Genomic DNA, 20,681 nt, shown 5'->3' on the forward strand with positions numbered 1-20,681 from the left:
TTTCCTCCAATTTTTCCTCCAATTTCCCCAGCTTCTCCCCTTTTTCCTCCCAAATTTTCTCCCAATTTTCCTCCTAATTCCTTTCAATTTTTCCCCGTTTTTCTTCCAATTTTTCCCAATTTTTCTGCCAATTTTTCTCGAATTTTCCCCAAATTTTCTCCCCAATTTTCCCCACTCATCCCCCGTTTCATTACCTGGGCCGTTTCTCGGCCGACTTTATTTTTTTTTTTTGTTTTTGCCCAAATTTCCCCAATTTTTTGCCCAATTTTCCTCCAATTTTCCTCCAATTTACCCCAGCTTCTCCCCTTTTTCCTCCCAAATTTTCTCCCAATTTTCCTCCTAATTCCCTTTCAATTTTTCCCATTTTTCTTCCAATTTTTCCCAATTTTTCCACCAAATTTTCTCGAATTTTCCCCAAATTTTCTCCCAATTTTCCTCCTAATTTCCTTTCAATTTTTCCCAATTTTTCCGCCAATTTTTCTCGAATTTTCCCCAAATTTTCTCCCCAATTTCCCCCACTCATCCCCCGTCTCCCCAGTATCTCGGCCGTTTCTCGGCCGATTTTTGCGCTTTTTTTTTTGTTTTTGCCCAAATTTTCCCAATTTTTTGCCCAATTTTTTGCCCAATTTTCCTCCAATTTACCCCAGTTTCTCCCATTTTTCCTCCCAAATTTTTCCCATATTTTCTCCCAATTTTCCTCCCATTTTTTCACCCATTTCCCCCCACTCATCCCCCATCTCCCCCCGTATCTCGGCCGTTTCTCGGCCGATTTTCGCGCTTTTTTTTTTTGGTTTTGCCCAAATTTTCCCAATTTTTTGCCCAATTTTCCCCACAATTTTCCCCATTTTTCCTCCAGTTTTTCCCATATTTTCACCCAGTTTTCCTTATTTTTTCAGCCAATTTTTGCCCAATTTGCCTGCAATTTTTCCCATTTTCTCCTCCAATTTCCCCCATCTTTCTCCAATTTTCCTCCAATTTTCCTCCAATTTACCCCAGCTTCTCCCCTTTTTCCTCCCAAATTTTCTCCCAATTTTCCTCCTAATTCCCTTTCAATTTTTCCCGTTTTTCTTCCAATTTTTCCCAATTTTTCTGCCAATTTTTCTCGAATTTTCCCCAAATTTTCTCCCCAATTTTCCCCCACTCATCCCCCGTTTCCCCCCGTATCTCGGCCGTTTCTCGGCCGATTTTTGCGGTTTTTTTTTTGTTTTTGCCCAAATTTCCCCAATTTTTTGCCCAATTTTCCTCCAATTTTCCTCCAATTTACCCCAGCTTCTCCCCTTTTTCCTCCCAAATTTTCTCTCAATTTTCCTCCTAATTCCCTTTCAATTTTTCCCATTTTTCTTCCAATTTTTCCCAATTTTTCCACCAATTTTTCTCGAATTTTCCCCAAATTTTCTCCCAATTTTCCTCCTAATTTCCTTTCAATTTTTCCCAATTTTTCCGCCAATTTTTCTCGAATTTTCCCCAAATTTTCTCCCCATTTCCCCCCACTCATCCCCCGTTTCCCCCCGTATCTCGGCCGTTTCTCGGCCGATTTTTGCGCTTTTTTTTTTGTTTTTGCCCAAATTTTCCCAATTTTTTGCCCAATTTTCCGCACAATTTTCCTCCAATTTACCCCAGTTTCTCCCATTTTTCCTCCCAAATTTTTCCCATATTTTCTCCCAATTTTCCTCCCATTTTTTCACCCAATTTCCCCCCACTCATCCCCCGTTTCCCCATTATCCGCCGTTTCTCGGCCGATTTTTATGGTTTTTGTTTTCCCCAAATTCCCGGCCCAGTTCCCTCACGTGGGCTCGCAGGCGGTGACGCCGTCGCCCTGGAAGCCGCGCTGGCAGCGGCACTGGAAGCTGCCGGGGCTGTTGTGGCACCGCGCCCGCGGGTGGCACCGCGCCAGCCCCAGCGCGCACTCGTCCACGTCCGGGCACGCGCCGTACGACCACTGGGGGGCGCTGCCGCGGGCACCCTGACCATTCACATGGGCACTCTGCTGGTCACTCAAACGGTCAGCCTGGTGGTCATCCTGGGCACTCTGCTGGGCACTCTGCTGGGCACTCTGCTGGGCATTCAAATGGCCACCCTGGTGGTCACTCTGCTGGGCACTCTGCTGGGCACTCTGCTGGGCATTCAAATGGTCACCCTGGTGGTCATTCAAATGGTCACTCTGCTGGGCACTCAAACGGCCACCCTGGTGGTCACTCTGCTGGGCACTCTGCTGGGCACTCTGCTGGGCATTCAAATGGTCACCCTGGTGGTCATTCAAATGGTCACTCTGCTGGGCACTCTGCTGGGCATCCTGCTGGTCATCCTGCTGGGCATCCTGGTGGTCACTCTGCTGGGCATGCAAATGGTCATCCTGCTGGTCACTCAAACGGTCGCCCTGGTGGTCATTCTGGGCACTCTGCTGGGCACTCTGCTGGGCATTCAAATGGTCATCCTGCTGGTCATTCAAATGGTCACTCTGCTGGGCATTCAAATGGTCACTCTGCTGGTCATTCAAATGGTCACTCTGCTGGGCATTCAAATGGTCACTCTGCTGGTCATTCAAATGGTCACCCTGGTGGGCATCCTGCTGGGCATCCTGCTGGTCATTCTGGTGGTCATTCTGGTGGTCATTCAAATGGTCACCCTGGTGGGCATTCTGGGCACTCTGCTGGGCATCCTGCTGGGCACCCTGCTGGTCATCCTGCTGGTCATTCAAATGGTCATCCTGCTGGGCATTCAAATGGTCACCCTGGTGGTCACTCAGGTGGTCATTCAAATGGTCACCCTGGTGGTCATTCAAATGGTCACCCTGGTAGTCATTCTGGGCACTCTGCTGGTCACTCTGGTGGTCATTCTGGGCACTCTGGTGGTCACTCAGATGGTCATTCAAATGGTCACCCTGGTGGTCATTCTGGTGGTCACTCTGGTGGTCATTGGGGTCACCCTGCTGGTCATTCTGGGCACTCTGTTGGTCATTCAGGTGGTCACCCTGGTGGTCACCCTGGTGGTCATTGGGGCCACCCTGCTGGTCACTCTGATGGTCATTCTGGGCACTCTGGGGGTCATTCAGGTGGACAATCAGGTGGTCACCCTGGTGGTCACCCTGGTGGTCAGTGGGGTCACCCCAGTGGTCACCCTGCTGGTCACTCTGATGGTCATTCTGGGCACTCTGGTGGTCATTCTGGTGGTCACTCTGGCGGTCATAGTGGTGGTCACCCCGGTGGTCATTGGGGTCACTCAGGAGGTCATCGGGGTCACTCCGGTGGTCATTTGGGTCACCCCGGTGGTCATTGGGGTCACCCTGGTGGTCACCCTGGTGGTCACTGTGGTGGTCACTTATGTGGTCACTCACCTGGTCACTCAGGTGGTCACTGTGGTCATTGTGGTCATTGTGGTCACCCAGGTGGTCACTCTGGTCCCTTTGGTCACTCAGGTGGTCACTTTGGTCACTCGGGTGGTCACTGTGGTCACTCTGGTCACTGTGGTCACTCACGTGGTCACTGTGGTCACTCAGGTGGTCACTGTGGTGGTCACTGTGGTCACTCAGGTGGTCACTGTGGTCACTCAGGTGGTCACTGTGGTCACTCAGGTGGTCACTGTGGTGGTCACTCTGGTCACTGTGGTGGTCACTGTGGTCACTCAGGTGGTCACTGTGGTCACTCTGGTCACTGTGGTCACTCAGGTGGTCACTGTGGTCACTGTGGTCACTCAGGTGGTCACTGTGGTCACTGTGGTCACTCACGTGGTCACTGTGGTCACTCAGGTGGTCACTGTGGTCACTCTGGTCACTGTGGTCACTCAGGTGGTCACTCTGGTGGTCACTCAGCTGGGCCAGAGCCGCGGAGCAGTTGGGGAAGTGGTGCAGCCCCGAGAAGTCGCCCTCGAAGCAGCTGGGGAGGGGAAATTTGGGGAAAATTTGGGACAATTTGGGAAAATTTTGGGGAAAATTTGGGAATTTTGGGGGTTTTGGGGGAGGGGTGAAATGGCAGAAAAGGGGAAAAAATGGGAATTGGGGTGAAAAAAAGGCAAATGGGGATGGAAAATTGGCGAAATTAAACTCAAAAGTTGCTGCAAAAAGAGGCAAAATCAGCCCCACGAAAAAACCCCAAAGAAAGCCCAAAATCAGCCCAAAAAACCCCAAAATCAGCTCCACAATCAGCTGAAAAAAATCCCAAAAATCACTCAAAAACCACCCCCAAATCAGCCCCCAAAAAAGCCCAAAATCACAAAAAACAAACCCCGAAGCCCCCAGCCCCAATTGAAGCCCCCAGACCCAATTGAAGCCCCCAGACCCAATTGAAGCCCCCAGACCCAATTGAAGCCCCCAGACCCTCCCAAACCCTTCCCAGATTGAGGAATCCTCAAACTCCAGGACCCAAAATCACCAAAATTCCCCCAACTTTCCCCCCAAACCCCCAAAATCCGGGACCCCCCAAACCCCCCCGAAGCCCCCAGCCCCAATTGAAGCCCCCAGCCCCAATCCGGACCTGCCGAGCGCGGGGTTCGGCCGCCGCCCGCACCAGCCGCAGCCGTGCTGGCTCAGACACTCCTGGCAGGAGCCGAGCTGGGAGCAGCCCCGGCACTGCGGGGCCGAGTGAACGCTGCAAAAAAACCCCAAAATCGCCCCAAAATCAACTCCCGGAGCTTCGGGAACCCCAAAAACCCCCAAAAGCACCCCAAAACCCCAAAACCACCCCAAAAACCCCACAAACCACCCCAAAACCCCCAAAACCACCCCAAAACCCCCAAAACCACCCCAGAAACCCCACAAAACCACCCCAAAAACCCCCAAAACCACCCCAAAACCCCACAAAACCACCCCAAAACCCCCAAAACCCCAAAACCCCTAAAGCACCCCTAGAAACCCCCACAAACCACCCCAAAACCCCACAAAACCACCCCAAAAGCACCCCAAAACCCCCACAAAAACCCCCCAAAACCACCCCAAAAACCCCACAAACCACCCCAAAAACCCCCAAAACCACCCCAGAAACCCACAAAACCACCCCAAAAACCCCCAAAAGCACCCCAAAACCCCTACGAAACCACCCCAAAACCCCTACAAAACCACCCCAAAACCCCAAGGCACGCCCCCAAAACCCCCAAAAGCACCCCCAAAAGCACCCTAAAACCACCCCAAAAACCCCCAAAAGCACCCCAAAAACCCCACAAACCACCCTAATAACCCACAAACCACCCCCCAAAACCCCTACAAAGCACCCCAAAACCCCACAAACCACGCCAAAAACCCCCAAAACCACCCCAAAACCCCTAAAACCACCCCCAAACCCCCCATAACCACCCCAAAACCCCAAAACCACCCCAAAAACCCAACAAAACCACCCCAAAACCACCCCAAAACCACCCAAAACCACCCCAAAAACCCCAAAACCACCCCAAAAACCCAACAAAACCACCCCAAAACCACCCCAAAACCACCCAAAACCACCCCCAAAACCCCAAAACCACCCCCAAAACCACCCCAAAACCACCCCCCAAACCACCCCAAAAACCCAACAAAACCACCCCAAAACCACCCCAAAAACCCCACAAACCACCCCAAACATTTCGAGGACCCCCACAGCCATTTCGGGGATCCCCCCAAAATCCCCAAACTCCCCCCAAACCCCCCAAAACCTCGGTAATTCCCCCCAAAACCCCTTTAAACTCCCCCAAATCCCCCTCAAATCCCCCCTAAATTTGCCCAAATCGCCCCCAAATTTCTCGAGGACCCCCAAACATTTGGGGACCCCCCCAGACATTTCGGGGCCCCCCCAAAATCCCCGAACTCCCCCCAATCCCCCATTAAATCTCCCCTTAAATCGCCCCCAAATACTCCCCCAAAATCCCCTCAAATCCCCCCAAAATCCCCTTAAATCCCCCCAAAACCACTCCAAATTTTCCCCAATCACCCCCAAATTTCTCGAGGACCCCCCAGATTTCTCGAGGACCCTCCCAGCCATTTCGGGGACCCCCCAAACTCCCCAAACCCCCCATTAAATCCCCCTTAAATCGCCCCCAAATACTCCCCAAAATCCTCTCAAATCGCCCCAAAACCCCCTTAGATCCCCCCAAAACCCCTCCAAATTTTCCCAAATCACCCCCAAATTTCTCAAGGACGCCCCCAAATTTCTCGAGGACCCCTCCCAGCCATTTCGGGGCCACCCAAACTCCCCAAACCTCCCCCAATCCCCCATTAAATCCCCCATAAAATCGCCCCCAAATACTCCCCAAAATCCCCTCAAATCGCCCCAAAACCGCCTTAAATCCCCCAAAACCCTCCAAACTCCCCCAAATCGCCCCCAAATTTCTCGAGGACCCCCCAGCCATTTCGGGGACCCCCCAAACCCCCAACCCCCCATTAAATCCCCCTTAAATCGCCCCCAAATACTCCCCAAAACCCCCTCAAATCCCCCCAAAACCGCCTTAAATCCCCCCCAAAACCCCTCCAAACTCCCCCAAATCGCCCCCAAATTTCTCAAGGACGCCCCCAAATTTCTCGAGGACCCCCCCAGCCATTTCGGGGACCCCCAAACCCCCAAACCTCCCCCAATCCCCCATTAAATCCCCATTAAATCGCCCCCAAATACTCCCCAAAACCCCCTCAAATTGCCCCCCAAAACCGCCTTAAATCCCCCCCAAAACCCCTCCAAATTTTCCCCAATTGCCCCCAAATTTCTCGGGGACCCCCCAGATTTCTCAAGGACGCCCCCAGACATCTCGAGGACCCCCAGCCATTTGGGGACCCCCAAACTCCCCAAACCCCCCATTAAATCCCCCTTAAATCGCCCCCAAATACTCCCCAAAATCCCCTCAAATCCCCCAAAACCGCCCTTAGATCCCCCCAAAACCCTCCAAACTCCCCCAAATCGCCCCCAAATTTCTCAAGGACGCCCCCAAATTTCTCGAGGACCCCTCCCAGCCATTTCGGGGACCCCCCAAACTCCCCCAACCCCCCATTAAATCCCCCTTAAATCGCCCCCAAATACTCCCCAAAATCCCCTCAAATCCCCCAAAACCGCCTTAGATCCCCCCAAAACCCCTCCAAACTCCCCCAAATCGCCCCCAAATTTCTCGAGGACCCCCCCAGATTTCCTGAGGACCCCTCCCAGCCATTTCGGGGCCACCCAAACCCCCCAAACCTCCCCCAATCCCCCAATAAATCCCCCATAAAATCGCCCCCAAATACTCCCCCAAATCCCCCCCAAACTTTCCCAAATCGCCCCCAAATTTCTCGGAGGACCCCCAGACATCTCGAGGACCCCCAGCCATTTCAGGGGACCCCCAAACTCCCCCAAACCCCCCATTAAATCCCCTTAAATCGCCCCCAAATACTCCCCAAAATCCCCTCAAATCGCCCCAAAACCCCTTAGATCCCTCAAAACCCCTCCAAATTTTCCCAAATCACCCCCAAATTTCTCAAGGACGCCCCCAAATTTCTCGAGGACCCCCAAACTTCTCGGGGACCCCCCAAACCCCCACCCCCCAATCCCCCATTAAATCCCCCATAAAATCGCCCCCAAATACTCCCCAAAATCCCCTCAAATGCCCCCAAAACCGCCTTAAATCCCCCCAAAACCCCTCCAAACTCCCCCAAATCGCCCCCAAATTTCTCAAGGACACCCCCAAATTTCTCGAGGACCCCTCCCAGCCATTTCGGGGACCCCCCAAACCCCCAGCCCCCTAATCCCCCATTAAATCCCCCATAAAATCGCCCCCAAATACTCCCCAAAATCCCCCCCAAACTTTCCCAAATCGCCCCCAAATTTCTCAAGGACGCCCCAAATTTCTGAGGACCCTCCAGCCATTTGGGGGACCCCCCAAACCCCCCAATCCCCATTAAATCCCCCTTAAATCGCCCCCAAATACTCCCCAAAATCCCCTCAAGTCCCCCCAAAACCGCCTTAAATCCCCCCAAAACCCCTCCAAATTTTCCCAAATCACCCCCAAATTTCTCAAGGACGCCCCCAAACTTCTCGAGGACCCCCCCAGATTTCCCGAGGATGCCCCCAGACATCTCGAGGACCCCCCCAGCCATTTCGGGGACCCCCCAAACCCCCCAAACCTCCCCCAATCCCCCCATTAAATCCCCTTAAAATCGCCCCCAAATGCCCCCCAAAACCCCTTAAATCCCCCAAAACTGCCTTAAATCCCCCAAAACCCTCCAAACTCCCCCAATCGCCCCCAAATTTCCCGAGGGCCCCCCCAGATTTCCCGAGGCCCCCCGATTCCAGCCCCCATCTCACCTGTCGCTCCAGCCTCGGCACCCCCCGTACGGGTACCTGGCCAGGTAGGCGGCGAACAGGAAGCAGCGCCGCGCCGAGGGGCACCAGGCGCACGGCGAGGGGGGCGCCAGGCACGAGGAGCACGTGCTGCGGCTGGGGGGCGCGGGGGCAGTGAGACCCTCCCAAATTCGGGGAACCCCGGAAACCCCAACCCAAAAAACCGGAGTTTTTGGGCTTCCAGGACCTAAAACCCCTCAAAAAGCACCAGAAGAGCCCCAAAAATCCCTAAAATTACCTTAAGACCCCTCCCCAAAATGCCCCTGAGACCCCTCCCCAAATTCGGGGAACCCCCGGAAACCCCCAACCCAAAAAAAACCCGGAGTTTTTTGGAGCTTCCAGGACCTAAAACCCCTCAAAAAGCACCAGAAGAGCCCCAAAAATCCCTAAAATTACCTTAAGACCCCTCCCCAAAATGCCCCGAGACCCCTCCCCAAATTCGGGGAACCCCCAGAAACCCCCAACCCAAAAAAAACCCGGAGTTTTTTGGAGCTTCCAGGACCTTTGGGCAGCCAAAAATGGCCCAAAATGGACCAAAATGGACCAAAATGGCCCAAAATGGACCAAAAATGGCCCAAATGGCCCTGAAAGAACCCCGAGACCCCTCCCCAAAATGCCCCGAGACCCCTCCCCAAATTCGGGGAACCCCCGGAAACCCCAACCCAAAAAAAACCCGGAGTTTTTTGGAGCTTCCAGGACCTTTGGGCAGCCAAAAATGGCCCAAAAGAGCCAAAAAATAGCCCCCAAATGGCCTAAAATAACTCTGGGACCCCTCCCCAAAATGCCCTGAGAGCCCCGAGACCCCTCCCCAAATTCGGGGAACCCCCGGAATCCCCCAACCCAAAAAAAACCCGGAGTTTTTTGGAGCTTCCAGGACCTTTGGGCAGCCAAAAATGGCCCAAAAAGGCCCCAAAATGACCTAAAATTGCCCAAAATTGGCCAAATCCCCCCAAATGTCACCTGCCGAGGGGGGGGGGGGGCACTTCTGGGGGTCCCTGACGGTCACCCCAGGATCCTAAATCCCTTTAAAATCACCAAAAATGCCCCAAAAATCGCCCCAAAAATCACCAAAAAAAAAAAAAAAAATGCAAAAAATTCCAAAATTGCCCAAAATGAGGGAAATTCTGCCCAAATGTCACCTGCTGCAGGGGGGGGGCACTGCTGGGGGTCCCTGATGGGCCCCTCAGGATCCTAAATCCCTTTAAAATCACCAAAAATGCCCCCAAATGCCCCAAAAATTGCCCAAAAAAATCACAAAAAAATCCCAAAAAATTTTTTAAAATCCCGAAATTGCCCAAAATGAGGGAAATTCTCCCCAAATGTCACCTGCTGCGGGGAGCACTTCTGGGGGTCCCTGATGGTCACCCCAGGATCCCAAATCCCTTTAAAATCACCAAAAATGCCCCAAAAATCGCCCCAAAAATCACCAAAAAATTAAAAAAAATGCAAAAAATTCCAAAATTGCCCAAAATGAGGGAAATTCTCCCCAAATGTCACCTGCTGCAGGGGGGGGGCACTGCTGGGGGTCCCTGATGGGCCCCTCAGGATCCTAAATCCCTTTAAAATCACCAAAAATGCCCCCAAATGCCCCAAAATTCCCCAAAAATTGCCCCAAAAATCACCAAAAAAATCACAAAAAAAAATTTAAAAATCCCGAAATTGCCCCAAATGAGGGAAATTCAGCCCAAATGTCACCTGCTGCAGGGGAGCACTTCTGGGGGTCCCTGAAGGTCACCCCAGGATCCCAAATCCCTTTAAAATCACTAAAAATGCCCCAAAAATCGCCCAAAAATCACCAAAAAATTAAAAAAAATGCAAAAATTCCAAAATTGCCCAAAATGAGGGAAATTCTCCCCAAATGTCACCTGCTGCAGGGGGGGGGCACTGCTGGGGGTCCCTGATGGGCCCCCCAAGATCCCAAATCCCTTTAAAATCACCAAAAATGCCCCCAAATGCCCCAAAATTTGCCCCAAAAATCACCAAAAAAATCACAAAAAAATTTAAAAATCCCGAAATTGCCCCAAATGAGGGAAATTCAGCCCAAATGTCACCTGCTGCAGGGGGGGGGGCACTGCTGGGGGTCCCTGACGGCGGCCGGGTCCCTCCCCCGGCGGCTGCAGACGAAGTCGCCCCGTTTGGAGTCGGGGGGTCCCAGGGTCTGCCACTCACAGAAAGGGTCCTGGAAGGGAGAAATTGGGGAGGGGTCACCCCAAAAATCCCACCCGAAAAAATTCCGGAGCCCCCAAAGACCCCAGAGGCAAAAAAAACCCCGAAAAAATCCGTTGGGAAATGGTGAAAATGGACCCAAAATCAACCCCAAAAATCAACCCCAAATTCACCCCAAATTGACCCAAAATCCCCCAAATTTACCCCAAATCCCCCCCAAAAATCAACCCCAAATTGACCCAAAATCCCCCAAAAAATCAACCCCAAATTCACCCCAAATTGACCCCAAATTCCCTCAAAAATCAACCCCAAATCCCCCCAAATTGACCCAAAATCCCCCCAAATTCACCCCAAAAATCAGCCCCAAACCCCCGGATTCTCCCCCAAAATCCTGGACCCCCCAAAGACCCCAGACCCCAAAAAAACCCCAAAAAATTCGTTGGGAAATGGTGAAAATGGACCCAAAATCAACCCCAAATTCACCCCAAATCCCCCCAAAATCCCCCCAAATTCCACCCCAAAATCCACCCCAAACCCCCGGATTCCCCCAAAATTCCCGAGTCCCCAAAGACCCCAGACCCAAAAAAAAAACCCGAAAAAATCCGTTGGGAAATGGTGAAAATGGACCCAAAATCCCCCCAAATTTACCCCAAATTCACCCAAAAATCCACCCCAAATCCCCCAAAGGTTCACCCCAAATTCACCCCAAAATCCCCACAAATTGACCCAAAATTCCCCCAAAAATCCACCCCAAAACCCCCCCAAAAATCCACCCCAAATTCCCCCAAATTCTCCCAAAAATCAACCCCAAACCCGCCCCAAATCCCCTCTAACCCCTCCCAACTTCCCCCAAAATCCCCTTTAACCCCCCAAAATCCCCTTTAACCCCTCCAAAATCCCCCTAAATCCCTCCCAACTTCCCCCAAAACCCCAAAACTTTCGGGACCCCTCCAAAATCCACTTTAAATGCCCCCAAACCCCCCCAAATCTCCCCCAAATCCCCTCTAACCCCTCCCAACTTCCTCCAAAATCCCCTTTAAACCCCCCCAAAATCCCCCTAAATCCCCTTTCAGATCCCCCAAATTCCCCAAAGTCCCCTTTAAATGCCCCCAAACACCCCCAAATTTCCCCCCAAATCCCCTTTAACCCCCCCAAAATTCCCCTAAATCCCTCCAAAACTCCCCCCAAAACCCCAAAACTTTTGGGACCCCCCCTCCAAAAACCCCTTTAAACCCCCCCAAAATCCCCCCAAAATCCCTTTCACATCCCCCAAATTCCCCAAAGTCCCTTTAAATGCCCCCAAACCCTCAAAATCCCCCTCTAACCCCTCCCAACCCTCCCCAAATTTCCCCCAAATTCCCCCCAAATCCCCTTTAAACGCCCCCAAAACCCCCAAATTCCCAAAATCCCCTTTAAACACCCCCAACCCCCCAAAATCCCCTTTAAACCCCCCCAAATCCCCTCTAATTCCTCCCAGCACCCCCAAATTTCCCCCAAAATCCCCTTAAATGCCCCCAAGTCCCCCAAAATCCCCTTTAAACCCCCCCAAATCCCCTCTAATCCCTCCCAACACCCCCAAATTCCGCCCCAAAATCCCCTTTAAATACCCCCCAAACACCCCCAAATTCCCCCCAAATCCCCTTTAACCTCCCCCCAAATCCCCTTTAACCCCCCCCAAATCCCTTTAAACCCCCCAAAATCCCCTAAATCCCCAAAACTCCCCCCAAAACCCCAAAACTTTCGGGACACCTGAAACCCCAAAACTTTTGAGCCCCTCCAAAACCCCTTTAAACCCCCCAAAATCTCCCCAAATCCCCTTTAACCCCCCCAAATCCCCTTTAACCCCCCAAAATCCCCTAAATCCCCCAAAATCCCTTTAACCTCCCCCAAATCCCCTTTAACCCCCCCAAATCCCCTTTAACCTCCCCCAAAATCCCCTTTAAACCCCCAAAATCCCTTTAACCCCCCCAAAATCCCCTTTAAACCCCCCAAAATCCCCTTTTAAACCCCCCAAAATCCCTTTAAACCTCCCCCAAATCCCCTTTAACCCCCCAAATCCCCTTTAACCTCCCCCCAAAATCCCCTTTAAACCCCCCAAAATCCCCTTTAAACCCCCCAAAATCCCCTTTAACCTCCCCAAATCCCCTTTAACCTCCCCAAAATCCCCTCTAATCCCTCCCAACCCCCCCAAATTCCCCCCCCCAAAATCCCCTTTAAACCTCCCCCCAAATCCCCTTTAACCCCCAAAATCCCTTTAACCTCCCCAAATCCCTTTAACCCCCCAAAATCCCCTAAATCCCCCTAAATCCCCTTTAACCTCCCCAAATCCCTTTAACCCCCCAAATCCCCTTTAACCTCCCCAAAATCCCCTTTAAACCCCCCAAAATCCCTTTAACCCCCCAAAATCCCCTTAAACCCCCCAAAACCCCTTTAAACCCCCCAAAATCCCTTTAAACCTCCCCAAATCCCCTTTAACCCCCCAAATCCCTTTAACCTCCCCCAAAATCCCCTTTAAACCCCCAAAATCCCCTTTAAACCCCCCAAAATCCCCTTTAACCTCCCCAAATCCCCTTTAACCTCCCCAAAATCCCCTCTAATCCCTCCCAACCCCCCCAAATTTCCCCCAAAATCCCCTTTAAACCTCCCCAAATCCCCTTTAACCCCCCAAAATCCCCTTTAACCTCCCCAAATCCCCTTTAACCCCCCAAAATCCCCCTAAATCCCCCCTAAATCCCCTTTAACCTCCCCAAATCCCCTTTAACCCCCCAAAATCCCCCTAAACCCCCCTAAATCCCCTTTAAACCTCCCCAAATCCCCTTTAACCCCCCAAAATCCCCTTTAAACCCCCCAAAATCCCCTTTAATCTCCCCAAATCCCCTTTTAACCCCCTAAATCCCCTTTAAAACCCCCAAATCCCCTTTAACCCCCCAAAATCCCTTTAACCTCCCCCAAATCCCCTTTAACCCCCAAAAACCCCCTAAACCCTTTAAACCCCCCAAATCCCCTTTAACCCCCCAAATCCCCTCTAACCCCTCCCAACCCCCCTAAATTCCACCCCAAAATCCCCCTTAAACCCCCCAAAATCCCCTTTAAACCCCCAAATCCCCTTTAACCCCCTAAATCCCCCTTTAAACCCCCAAATCCCCTTTAACCCCCCAAAATCCCCTTTAACCTCCCCAAATCCCCTTTAACCCCCCAAAATCCCCCAAAATCCCCTTTAACTCCCCAAAAATCCCCTTAAAACCCCCTAAATCCCCTTTAAACCCCCCAAATCCCCTTTAACCCCCCAAAATCCCCTTTAACCCCCCATAATCCCCTTTAACCTCCCCAAATCCCCTTTAAACCCCCCATAATCCCCTTTAACCTCCCCAAATCCCCTTTAACCCCCCCAAATCCCTTTAACCCCCTAAATCCCCCTAAATCCCCCCAAAACTCCCCCAAAACCCCAAAACTTCCGGGACCCCCCCAGAGCCCCAAACCCGGGGTTCTGGGGCGGCGCTGACCGCGGCGCAGCTGCGGCAGTCGCGGTGCTCCTCGCACAGCACGCAGCTCTGGGGGTGCAGCAGCAGCCGGGGGCCGCCCCCCGCGGCCCCGCAGGGGTTTGGGGGCCAACCGGGGCCGTGCTGGGGCTGCCGCGGGTGGCACGAGGAGCTGGGCGGGCACCAGGCGCAGCCCAGATCCGCCAGGCACGAGAGGCACGAGGGGCGCCGCGCACACCCCCCCGGCGGGCCCCGGAACGGCTCCAGGAAGAAAAAGGAGATTTCCTGCCGGGAAAGGAGGTTTCGGGGGAAATTAGGGGGGTTTGGGGGAAAAAAACCCTGAAAAAATGGCTCTAAAATCACCAAAAATGGCCCTAAAATGGTCCCAAAATGGTGCCAAAAATGGCCCTAAAATGGGCCAAAAATGGCTCTAAAATGGCCCTAAAATCGTGCCAAAATGGTGCCAAAAATCCCCTGAAAAGATGCAGAAAAAGGAGATTTCCTGCCGGGAAAGGAGGTTTGGGGGAAATTAGGAGGGTTTGGGGGAAATTAGGGGGGTTTGGGGGAAAAAAAACGTGAAAAAATGGCTCTAAAATCACCGAAAATGGGCCCAAAACGGCCCTAAAATGGTCCCAAAATGGTGCCAAAAATGGCCCTAAAATGGGCCAAAAATGGCTCTAAAATGGCCCTAAAATCGTGCCAAAATGGTGCCAAAAATCCCCTGAAAAGATGCAGAAAAAGGAGATTTCCTGCCGGGAAAGGAGGTTTTGGGGGAAATTAGGGGGGTTTGGGGGAAAAACCCCTGAAAAAATGGCTCTAAAATCACCAAAAATGGGCCCAAAATGGCCCTAAAATGGCCCTAAAATGGCCCCAAAAATGGTGCCAAAATGGTCCCAAAAATCACCTAAAATGGCCCCAAAAATCATCTAAATTGGTCCCAAAAATCACATCAAAAATGCAGAAAATAGAGATTTCTAGGAAGAAAAAAAATTGGGATTTTTGGGAAAAATGGGGAAAGAGGAAAAAATCCCCTAAAAATGGCCCTAAAATCACCCAAAAAATGGGCCCAAAATGGTGCCAAAAATGGCTCTAAAATGACCTAAAATGGCCCTAAAATGGCCCTAAAATGGTGCCAAAAATCCCCTGAAAATATCCAGAAAAAGGAGATTTCCTGCCGGGAAAGGAGGTTTTGGGGGAAATTAGGGGTTGGGGGAAAAAATGGGGGTTTGGGGGAAAAGAAACCGTGAAAAAATGGCTCTAAAATCACCAAAAATGGCCCTAAAATGGTCCCAAAATGGTGCCAAAAATGGCCCTAAAATGGTCCCAAAATGGTGCCAAAAATCCCCTGAAAAGATGCACAAAAAGGAGATTTCCTGCCGGGAAAGGAGGTTGTGGGGGAAATTACGGGGGTTTGGGGGAAAAAAACCGTGAAAAAATGGCTCTAAAATGACCTAAAATGGGCCAAAAATGGCCCTAAAAATGGTGCCAAAAACGGTGCCAAAATGGCCCCAAAAATCACCTAAAATGGTCCCAAAAATCACCTAAAATGGCCCCAAAAATCATCTAAATTGGTCCCAAAAATCACATCAAAAATGCAGAAAATAGAGATTTCTACGAAGAAAAGCAATTGGGATTTTTGGGAAAAATTGGGAAAGAGGAAAAAAACCCCTAAAAATGGCCCTAAAATCACCCAAAAAATAGCCCCAAAATGGCTCCAAAAGGTGCCAAAATTACCCTAAAATATCCAGAAAAAGGAGATTTCCTGCCAGAAAAGGAGATTTTGGGGGAAATTAGGGGGTTGGGGAAAAAATGGGGGTTTGGGGGAAAAACCCCTGAAAAAATGACCCTAAAATGACGTAAAAAAAAATCCCAAAATATTCCTGAAAAATCCACCAAAAATCCTGAAAAATCTCCAATTTTCTAATTTTTCCACTTAATTTTCTCGAATTTTTCCCCAAATTTTCTCTAATTTTCCTCTAATTTCCTTTCAATTTTCTCCCCAATTTTTCCATGAATTTTTCTGAATTTTCTAAAATTTTTCTCCCAATTTCCCCCCCACTCATCCCCATCTCTTGTTATCTCTCGGCGTTTCTCGGTAGGTGCGCTTTTTGTTTTAAATTTTTCTTGGTACACTTAATTTTCCTCCAATTTGCTAGTTTCACCCATTTTTCCTCCCAAATTTTTCCATATTTTCTCCTCCTCCATTTTTCACTTAATTTTCCCCCACTCATCCCCGTTTCCCCAGTATCTCGTGGTTTCTCGACGATTTTAACCCATTTTTTTTGGTTTTGCCCAAATTTTCCCAATTTTTTTAATTTTCCCCTAATTTTCCCCACCATTTTTCCTCAGTTTTCCCTTATTTTCACCCAGTTTTCTTATTTTCCAGCCAATTTTTTGCCCAATTTGCTATGATTTTTCCCATTTTTCTCCTCAATTTCCCCCATCTTTTCTCAATTTTCCTCAATTTTCCTCCAATTTTAGCTTCTCCCTTTTCCTCCCAAATTTTCTTTAATTTTCATCCTAATTCACTTTCAATTTTTCCAGTTTTTTCTTTCCAATTTTTTTAATTTTTCTACTTAATTTTTTCTCGTTTTCCCCAAATTTTTCTTCCCCCAAATTTTCCCCCCACTCATCCCCGTTTCCCAGTAATACCGGCCGTTTCTCGACCGTTTTTCTGATTTTTTGTTTTTTGCCCAAATTTCCCCAATTTTTGCCCAATTTTCCTCAATTTTCCTCCAATTTACCCCAAGCTTTATCCCTTTTCCTCTAAATTTTTCTCCCATTCCTCTAATTCCCTTTCAGTGCATACCCACATTTTCTTCCAATTTTTCCCAATTTTCCTGGAAATTTTCAGGTGCCACAAATTTTCTCCCAGTACTTCCTCCTAATTTCCTTTCAATTTTTCCCAATTTTTTCATAATTTTTCTCGAATTTTCCCAAATTTTCTCCCCAATTTCCCTCATCCCGTCTCCCCATTATCTGGCCGTTTCTCGGCCGATTTTTCCTTTTTTTGTTTTGCCCAATTTTCCAATTTTTGCCCAATTTTTAATTTTCCTCCAATTTACCCCAGTTTCTCCCATTTCCTCCCAAATTTTTCCCATATTTTCTTAATTTTCCTCCCATTTTCACCCAATTTCCCCCTCATCCCCCATCTACCCCCGATATCTCGTGGCGTTTCTCGGCGTTTTCAGCCTTTTTTTTGGTTTTGCCCAAATTTTCCCAATTTTTGCCCAATTTTCCCCTCAATTTTCCCATTTTTCCTGGAACATATTTTCTTAGTTTTCTGTATTTTCAGCCAATTTTTGCCCAATTTGCCTGCAATTTTCCATTTTTCTCTCAATTTCCCCATCTTTCTCAATTTTCCTCCAATTTTTCCTTAATTTACCCCCAGCTTCTCCCCTTTTCCTCCCAAATTTTCTCCAATTTCCTCCTAATTCCTTTCAATTTTTCCGTTTTTCTTAAATTTTTCCCAATTTTTCACCAATTTTTCTACGAATTTTCCCCAAAATTTTCTTAATTTCCCCCACTCATCCCCGTTTCCCCATTATCTCGTGGTCTGACGATTTTGATTTTTTTGTTTTGCCCAAATTTCCCCCCAATTTTTTGCCCAATTTCCTCAATTTTCCTCCAATTTTTAGCTTCTCCCTTTTCCTCCCAAATTTTCTCTCAATTTCCTCTAATTTCCCTTTCAATTTTCCCATTTTTCTTCAATTTTCCCAGTACTTACAATTTTTCTCAGTTTTCCCAAATTTTTCTCCCAATTTTCTCCTAATTTCCCCTTTCAATTTTCCCAATTTTCCACTTCCATTTTTATAATTTTCCCCAAATTTTCTCCCCAATTTCCCCACTCATCCCAGTTTCCCATTATCTCGACCCGTTTCTCGGCGTTTTTCTTTTTTTTTGTTTTGCCCAAATTTTCCCAATTTTTTGCCCCATTTTTCCATTCAATTTTCCTCCAATTTTACCCCAGTTTCTCCCATTTTCCTCCCAAATTTTTACCACATTGCTGCTGCCAATTTTCCTCCCCTTTTTTCACCCAATTTCCCCCCACTCATCCCGTTTCCCCTTATCTCGACCGTTCTCTACGGCCGATTTTCACGCCAGTTTTTTGTTTTTCCCCAAATTCCCGGCCCAGTTCCCTCACTTGGGCTCTGCAGGCGGTGACGCCGTCGCCCTGGAGCCGCGCTGGCAGCCGGCACTGAAGCTGCCGGGGCTGTTGTGGCACTGCGCCACGGCGGCACCGAACGTAGCCCCAGCGCGCACCCGCACTCGTCCACGTCCGGGCATGCCGTACGACCACTGGGCGCTGCCGCGGGCACCCTGACCATTCACATGGGCACTCTGCTGGTCACTCAAACGGTCAGCCTGGTGGGCATCCTGCTGGGCACTCCTGCTGGGCACTCTACGGGCACTCTGCTGGGCATTCAGATATGGCCACCCTGGTGGTCACTCTGCTGGGGCACTCTGCTGGGCACTCTGCTGGGCATTCAAATGGTCACCCTGGTGGTCACCGCACCCCAGCATTCAAATGGTCAGCTCTGCTGGCGCACTCAAACGGCCACCCTGGTGGTCACTTTCTGCTAGGCACTCTGCTGGGCACTCTGCTGGGCATTCAAATGATGGTCACCCTGGTGGTCATTCAAGTGGTCACTCTGCTGGGCACTCTGCTGGGCATCCCGCTTGGTCATCCTGCTGGGCATCCTGGTGGTCACTCTGCTGGGCATGCAAATGGTCATCCTGCTGATCACTCAAACGGTTCGCCCTGGTGGTCATTCTGGGCACTCTGCTGGGCGCTCTGCTGGGCATTCAAATGGTCTCCTGCTGGTCATTCAAATGGTCACCTGCTGGGCATTCAAATGGTCACTCTGCTGGGCATTAAATGGTCACTCTGCCGGGCATTCAGATGGTCACTCTGCTGGTCATTCAAATGGTACCCTGGGTGGGCATCCTGCTGGGCATCCTGCTGGTCATTCTGGGTGGTCATTCTGGTGGTCATTCAAAAGGTCACCCTGGTGGGCATTCTGGGCACTCTGCTGGGCATCCTGCTGGGCACCCTGCTGGTCATCCTGCTGGTCATTCAAATGGTCATCCTACTGGGCATTCAAATCCCGCCCCAATATGGTCACCCTGGTGGTCACTCGGGAGAACGTGGTCATTCAAATGGTATTCAACCCCTGTGGTCATTCAATTAGGTGGTCACCCTGGTAGTCATTACTGGGCACTCTGCCCGCTGGTCACTCTGGTGGTCATTCTGGGCACTCTGGTGGTCACTCAGATGGTCAGTTCACAGTGGCCACCCTGGTCGGTCGGGACAAATTCTGGCGGTCACTCTGGTGGTCATTGGGGTCACCCCATGGTAGCCCCCCCGGCCGCTCCTGCTGGCACTACGGTCATTCTGGGCACTCTGGTGGTCATTCGGTGTGGTCACCTGGTGGCGGGTCACCCTGGTGGTCATTGGGGCCACCCCTGCTCATTTGGGGGGTCACTCTGATGGTCATCTGGGCACTCAGGGGGTCATTCAGGTGGACGGTGGGTCCGGTCACCCTGGTGGTCGCCCTGTGGTGGTCATATGGGGTCACCACTGTGGTCAACCCTGCTGGTCACTCTGATACAGGTCATTCTGGGCACTCACGAGGGTGGTCAAGTTCACGGGAATGTGGTCACTCTGGCGGTCATCGGGTGAGTCAGGTCACCGGTGGTCATTGGGGTCACTCAGGGGTCACCGGGGTCACTCGGTGGTCGATTTGGGTCACCCGGTGGTCATTGGGGGTCATGCGGTGGGTCACCCCGGGTGGTCACTGGTGGTCCTTGTGTAGTCTCACCTGGTCACTCCAGGTGGTCACTGGTGTGTGGGTCATTCAGTGGGTACCAGGTGGTCCGCTACAATCACGGTCCCTTTGGACACTCAGGTGGTCACTTTTATGGTCACTCAGGTGGTCACTTTGTGGTCACACTGGCCTGTGGTCACTCACGTGGTCACTGTGGTCCCTCAGGTGGTCACTGTGGTGGTACTGTGGTCCTCAGGTCACCGGTCTACTGTGGTCCTCAGGTGGTCACGTGTGGTCACTCAGGTGGTCACTATGGTGGTCACTCTGGCCACTGTGTCAGGTGGTCACTGTGGTCACTCAGGTGAGTGGACTGTGGTCCTCTGGTCACTAGTGGGTCGCTCAGGTGGTCACTGTGGTCACTGTGGTCACTCAGGTGGTCACTGTGGTCACTGGGTGGCTCCGTGGTCACTAGTGGTCACTCAGTGGTCGCTGTGGTCACTCTGGTCACTTTGTGGTCACTCAGGTGGTCACTCTGGTGGTCACTCAGCTGGGCCAGAGCGCGGGCAGTTGGGGAAGTGGTGCAGCCCCGGGGAGGTAAGCCTGGAAGCAGCTGGGGGAGAGGTGGGGAAAATTTGGGACAATTTGGGGAAAATTTTGGGGAAGATTTGGGGAATTTTGGGGTTTTGGGAGGGGTGAAATGGCAGAAAGGGGAAAAAATGGGGTAAGTGAAAAAGGCAAATGGGGATGGAAAGGGTATTGGGGTGAAAACGAAATTAAACTCAAAAGTTGCTGCAAAAGAGGCAAAAATCAGCCCCACGAAAAAACCCCCAAAGAAGCCAAAATCAGCCCAAAAACCCCCAAAATCAGCTCCACAGACGCTGAAAAAAACTCCCAAAAATCACTCAACAAAATACCCCCAAATCAGCCCCAAAAAAGCCCAAAATCACAAAAACAAACCCCCGAAGCCCCCAGCCCCAATGGAAGCCCCCAGACCCAATTGAAGC

At 50.7% G+C, this 20,681-nt stretch overlaps 1 protein-coding gene across 1 annotated transcript in view; it reads right to left on the reverse strand.

Annotated features, from left to right (window-relative positions):
- LOC115917110 (multiple epidermal growth factor-like domains protein 8) overlaps positions 1–18,196 on the reverse strand; it is a 76,911-nt gene extending 58,715 nt beyond the window's left edge. The window contains 8 exon segments of the mRNA XM_030970840.1: positions 1,788–2,111; positions 2,148–2,671; positions 3,755–3,872; positions 4,470–4,583; positions 8,229–8,360; positions 10,316–10,443; positions 13,934–14,204; positions 18,054–18,196. Coding sequence (XP_030826700.1) covers positions 1,788–2,111; positions 2,148–2,671; positions 3,755–3,872; positions 4,470–4,583; positions 8,229–8,360; positions 10,316–10,443; positions 13,934–14,204; positions 18,054–18,196 — 1,754 coding nt within the window.
- Between the last annotated feature and the right edge of the window lie 2,485 nt (positions 18,197–20,681).

The sequence above is a fragment of the Camarhynchus parvulus genome, unplaced genomic scaffold (genome assembly GCF_901933205.1).
Source record: "Camarhynchus parvulus unplaced genomic scaffold, STF_HiC, whole genome shotgun sequence".
NCBI lineage: Eukaryota > Metazoa > Chordata > Aves > Passeriformes > Thraupidae > Camarhynchus > Camarhynchus parvulus.